This window comes from Empidonax traillii, unplaced genomic scaffold (genome assembly GCF_003031625.1).
Source record: "Empidonax traillii isolate 1590-97213 ecotype Southwest subspecies unplaced genomic scaffold, ASM303162v1 scaffold1367:size194105, whole genome shotgun sequence".
Lineage (NCBI taxonomy): Eukaryota > Metazoa > Chordata > Aves > Passeriformes > Tyrannidae > Empidonax > Empidonax traillii.
The window spans coordinates 188946-194105 of record NW_020956560.1 but is presented as its reverse complement, the minus strand read 5'-3'; the positions used below and the strand labels follow the sequence as shown (position 1 = coordinate 194105).

The window sequence follows — 5160 nt, the reverse complement described above, 5'->3', positions numbered from 1 at the left end:
CGCCCCACTCCCACCCATCCCACGGTGGGGACAAGGACACGGCGCTCAGGGGTGGCAGCGTTTATTGGTGTTGATGGGCGGCTCAGTTGGCCTCCAGGATGGAGTCGATCCAGTCGCGGAGCATGGTGACACGGGCGTAGACGCCGGGCGTCTGCGGGTCGCAGGTGCTGCTGCCCCAGGACACGATGCCCACCAGGGTCCAGGCGCCGTCCTTCTGGCACACCAGCGGGCCGCCAGAGTCGCCCTGCACGGGGCACGGGGTGAGCACCGGGGAGGGGGCCGGGGGGCAGGGGCAGAGGGGAGGCCGCGGGCACCTACCATGCAGGAGGAGGCTCCGTCGGCGCCGGCACAGACCATCACGTCGCGGATGCGGAAGCCCCAGAACTCCTTGCACTGGGCGTTGGTGAGCAGGGGCAGAGCCACCTGCTGCAGCACGGACGGCGTCTGCGAGTCTGCGGGAACGGGGGTGTCAGCACCGCCACCCAAGAGCCATGGGGACAAGGACGGGCATCGGGATGGGGGCGGAGGGGCTGACGGGATCGGTCAGGGTTGGGGATTGGTACTGGGCATGAGGAAGGGGCCAGGGCTGAGGATGGGCATAGGGATGGGGATGAAGGCAGCAAGCGGGACGAGAAGGTGCCGTACCACTGGAGTCAGTGAGCCCCCAGCCGGTGGTGACGCAGGTCATGCCCCCCGGGAACTCGTCAGTGGCCTTGGGCAGGCAGACGGGGGACACGCGGTCCGAGAACTGCGCTGGGGTGGCCAGTTTGATCAGGGTGATGTCGTCGCGGATGGTCAGCATGTTGAACTTGGGGTTCTTGAAGACCTGCAGCAAACAGCACCGCTCCCAGCGCCCGCACCGCCCACCAGGCTGCCAGGCACTGGGCACCCCTCGGGGACCCGTGGGGACACCGGGGAATGGTCCTGTGGCTCCCGTGCTGGCAGGGTGCCGGAGGTGCAGAGCCCAGCCCCTGGGACACCGGAGAGCAGGGACACCCCATGCCACATCACCTGCAGGGACGAAGGAGACCCTGGGGGCCTCACCCCCATCCCTTGGGGCTCCTGGGGCACCCTGGCAACCCAGCCTGAAGGATGAGGGGAGCAGGGACACCCCAGGGGATCTTTGGCCAGGCATGTGGGGCACCATGGATATCCCAGGGAAGCCTGACCCTCAGGAAAAGGGCAACCAGGGACTCCTTGGGGACCCAACCCCCAGGACAAGGGGGACACGGACACATCCCCTCCCTTGCTCCCTGTGGTGGCCCAGCAGGCACACAGCCCCCACCCTGGCGGTACCTTCTCGATGGTCAGCTTCTGCTGAGCAGGGCTGGGGTCCTTCTGGTCATAGGCACCCACCACCACGGTGTCGGTTTTCCTGGGTATGGGCAGGCCCTGAGCACAGGCCACCGGCACGGGCAGGGGGCAGCTCTCGCAGCCCCCGTGTCCGTGCCCAGCCCCGCGCCGCCGGCAGCAGGGCCGGTGCCTACCTGACGCCGCAGTGGGCAGCGGTGACCACCCAGTTCTCGCTGATCAGGGACCCGCCGCAGAAGTGGAAGCCACCGTAGCGCTGCCGGGGAGAGCTCCGTCAGCACCCGGCACCGCTGGCACCGCCAACAGGGCTCTGTGCCCGGCCCCCCCTCGGCACCCACCCCGGCCCTGGCCCAGCTCTCACCTGCAGGGACACCTGCCACGGCCAGGACCCCGGCACTGCCGGCTCCCCGTTGACAATGCGGTTGTAGCCACGGATGACGGGGGTGATGGCGGGCACGCCGCAGTCTGTGGGGCACAGGCGGCCGTGGGACGGCGGCTCCGGCTGCTCTGGCCCCGCGTCCCTCCCCACCGCTGCCACCCCACCGAGCCCCAAGCCCGCCCCGCCAACCCCCACGGCCCCACGCACCCTCAGGGAGGGCGGCACGGGCAAAGCCCGCCAGCGCCAGGCAGCTCAGCAGCCACAGCAGAGCCATTGTCACTCGGGAGGGTGGACCCTGCCTGGCTCCTGGCGCCTCTTATACCCACCCCGGGCACGTCCCCGAGCTGCTGGCCTTGCCACCGCAGCCTTGGGAGATAGGGCTGCACCTGGTACGGTGCCAGGATGTGGCCTGGGAGCGCGGCACCTGGAGCCAGTGTCCTTGGTGTGGCTGTTGGGCAGCACATGGTTCGAGTTCTGCCTTAAAAATGTCCTTGCTCCGCTGCATGGGTTGAGTTCTCACTTGGTCACAGAATCATAGTAAAGTGGTTATGGTTGGAAAGGTTCTCCCAGGCCAACTTGTCTGTAAAGGCTCTGCTACCTTTTTTTTCTTTTTTATTTTGTTAATCTAGTGTGAAAGAGGGAGCTGGAAGAAGAAAGATTCCTGTTGAGAGGAATGACAAAACTGAGCCCAGACATCCACTATAATAGGAACAAATGGGAATTGTGGGCCCACAGGAATATCAGAGCAGTGAAGCAAGTGTTGGTAGAAATAGGCTATGAAAAGCATGTGGGAATTGCAGCTCTGGGGCCAAAATGAGTCCGTGTCAGCCTGGGCCCTTATCACGAAATCACAGAATGGTTTGGGTGGAACAGGATCTTAAAGTTCATCTTGTTCCAGTTCCCCTGCCATGGGCAGAGATACCTTCCACTAGACCAGGTTGCTCAAAGCTCCATCCAACCTGGCCTTGGACACTTCCAGGGATGGGGCAGCCACAGTTTCCCTGAGCAACCTGTGCCAGGGCCTCACCACCCTCATGGTGGAGATTCTTCCTAATCTCTATTCCAACTCTGCCCTTTGTCAGTTTGAAACCATTTCCTGCTTCTCCTGAGCAGAGGGGCAGAATCCCCTCCCTTGACCTGCTGCTCACACTGCTGGGGATGCAGCCCAGGATACACTTGGCTTTCTGGGCTGCCAGGATAGGCTGTCATGGAATGGTGGAGTTGGGAAGGACCATGGAGTTCACCTGGGGTGAGGTGGGCAGAGCCCTTCCCAGCTGCCACTCAGGCAGGGTCACAGGGTCCCTGCTCATTCACAGGGCTAGGCCCCTGGGACATCAAAGAGTTGGGTGACGAGATGGTTCCAGGGCTGGCAATCTGCTGGTGGCACCGTACCAGGTGCAGCCCTATCTCCCAAGGCTGCGGTGGCAAGGCCAGCAGCTCGGGGACGTGCCCGGGGTGGGTATAAGAGGCACCAGGAGCCAGGCAGGGTCCACCCTCCCGAGTGACAATGGCTCTGCTGTGGCTGCTGAGCTGCCTGGCGCTGGCGGGCTTTGCCCGTGCTGCCCTCCCTGAGGGTGCGTGGGGCCGTGGGGGTTGGCGGGGCGGGCTTGGGGCTCGGTGGGGTGGCAGCGGTGGGGAGGGACGCGGGGCCAGAGCGGCCGGAGCCGCCGTCCCACGGCCGCCTGTGCCCCGCAGACTGCGGCGTGCCCGCCATCACCCCCGTCATCCGTGGCTACAACCGCATCGTCAACGGGGAGCCGGCAGTGCCGGGGTCCTGGCCGTGGCAGGTGTCCCTGCAGGTGAGAGCTGGGCCAGGGCCAGGGTGGGTGCCGAGGGGGGGCCGGGCACAGAGCCCTGTTGGCGGTGCCAGCGGTGCCGGCGGTGCCGGGTGCTGACGGAGCTCTCCCCGGCAGCGCTACGGTGGCTTCCACTTCTGCGGCGGGTCCCTGATCAGCGAGAACTGGGTGGTCACCGCTGCCCACTGCGGCGTCAGGTAGGCACCGGCCCTGCTGCCGGCGGCGCGGGGCTGGGCACGGACACGGGGGCTGCGAGAGCTGCCCCCTGCCCGTGCCGGTGGCCTGTGCTCAGGGCCTGCCCATACCCAGGAAAACCGACACCGTGGTGGTGGGTGCCTATGACCAGAAGGACCCCAGCCCTGCTCAGCAGAAGCTGACCATCGAGAAGGTACCGCCAGGGTGGGGGCTGTGTGCCTGCTGGGCCACCACAGGGAGCAAGGGAGGGGATGTGTCCGTGTCCCCCTTGTCCTGGGGTTTGGGTCCCCAAGGAGTCCCTGGTTGCCCTTTTCCTGAGGGTCAGCCTTCCCTGGGATATCCGTGGTGCCCCACATGCCTGGGCTACAATCCCCCAGGGTGTCCCTGCTCCCCTCATCCTTCAGCCTGGGTTGCCAGGGTGCCCCAGGAGCCCCAAGGGATGGGGGTGAGGCCCCCAGGGTCTCCTTCGTCCCTGCAGGTGATGTGGCATGGGGTGTCCCTGCTCTCCGGTGTCCCAGGGGCTGGGCTCTGCACCTCCGGCACCCTGCCAGCACGGGAGCCACAGGACCATTCCCCGGTGTCCCCACGGGTCCCCGAGGGGTGCCCAGTGCCTGGCAGCCTGGTGGGCGGTGCGGGCGCTGGGAGCGGTGCTGTTTGCTGCAGGTCTTCAAGAACCCCAAGTTCAACATGCTGACCATCCGCGACGACATCACCCTGATCAAACTGGCCACCCCAGCGCAGTTCTCGGACCGCGTGTCCCCCGTCTGCCTGCCCAAGGCCACCGACGAGTTCCCGGGGGGCATGACCTGCGTCACCACCGGCTGGGGGCTCACTGACTCCAGTGGTACGGCACCTTCTCGTCCCGCTCACTGCCTTCATCCCCATCCCTATGCCCATCCTCAGCCCTGGCCCCTTCCTCATGCCCAGTACCAATCCCCAACCCTGACCCATCCCGTCAGCCCCTCCGCCCCCGTCCCAATGCCCGTCCTTGTCCCCATGGCTCTCGGGTGGCGGTGCTGACGCCCCCGTTCCCGCAGACTCGCAGACGCCGTCCGTGCTGCAGCAGGTGGCTCTGCCCCTGCTCACCAACGCCCAGTGCAAGGAGTTCTGGGGCTTCCGCATCCGCGACGTGATGGTCTGTGCCGGCGCCGACGGAGCCTCCTCCTGCATGGTAGGTGCCCGCGGCCTCCCCTCTGCCCCTGCCCCCCGGCCCCCTCCCCGGTGCTCACCCCGTGCCCCGTGCAGGGCGACTCTGGCGGCCCGCTGGTGTGCCAGAAGGACGGCGCCTGGACCCTGGTGGGCATCGTGTCCTGGGGCAGCAGCACCTGCGACCCGCAGACGCCCGGCGTCTACGCCCGTGTCACCATGCTCCGCGACTGGATCGACTCCATCCTGGAGGCCAACTGAGCCGCCCATCAACACCAATAAACGCTGCCACCCCTGAGCGCCGTGTCCTTGTCCCCACCGTGGGATGGGTGG

General features: G+C 66.5%; 2 protein-coding genes across 2 annotated transcripts; one reads left to right on the top strand and one right to left on the bottom strand.

Annotated features, from left to right (window-relative positions):
- Nucleotides 1-75: 75 nt before the first annotated feature.
- Nucleotides 76-1967, bottom strand: LOC114069816 (chymotrypsinogen 2-like). The gene is made up of 7 exons (XM_027906867.1): nt 1898-1967; nt 1673-1776; nt 1488-1567; nt 1297-1375; nt 646-826; nt 319-452; nt 76-244 (listed from the first exon to the last, which is right to left on the bottom strand). Exons 1-7 carry the CDS (start codon nt 1962-1964, stop codon nt 83-85), a joined length of 807 nt encoding a protein of 268 aa, XP_027762668.1. The 5' UTR covers nt 1965-1967; the 3' UTR covers nt 76-82.
- A 1230-nt stretch (nt 1968-3197) lies between these two features.
- On the top strand, nt 3198-5096 carry LOC114069814 (chymotrypsinogen 2-like). The gene is made up of 7 exons (XM_027906864.1): nt 3198-3264; nt 3386-3489; nt 3604-3683; nt 3796-3874; nt 4345-4525; nt 4719-4852; nt 4927-5096. Exons 1-7 carry the CDS (start codon nt 3198-3200, stop codon nt 5086-5088), a joined length of 807 nt encoding a protein of 268 aa, XP_027762665.1. The 3' UTR covers nt 5089-5096.
- The last annotated feature ends 64 nt before the right edge of the window (nt 5097-5160 follow it).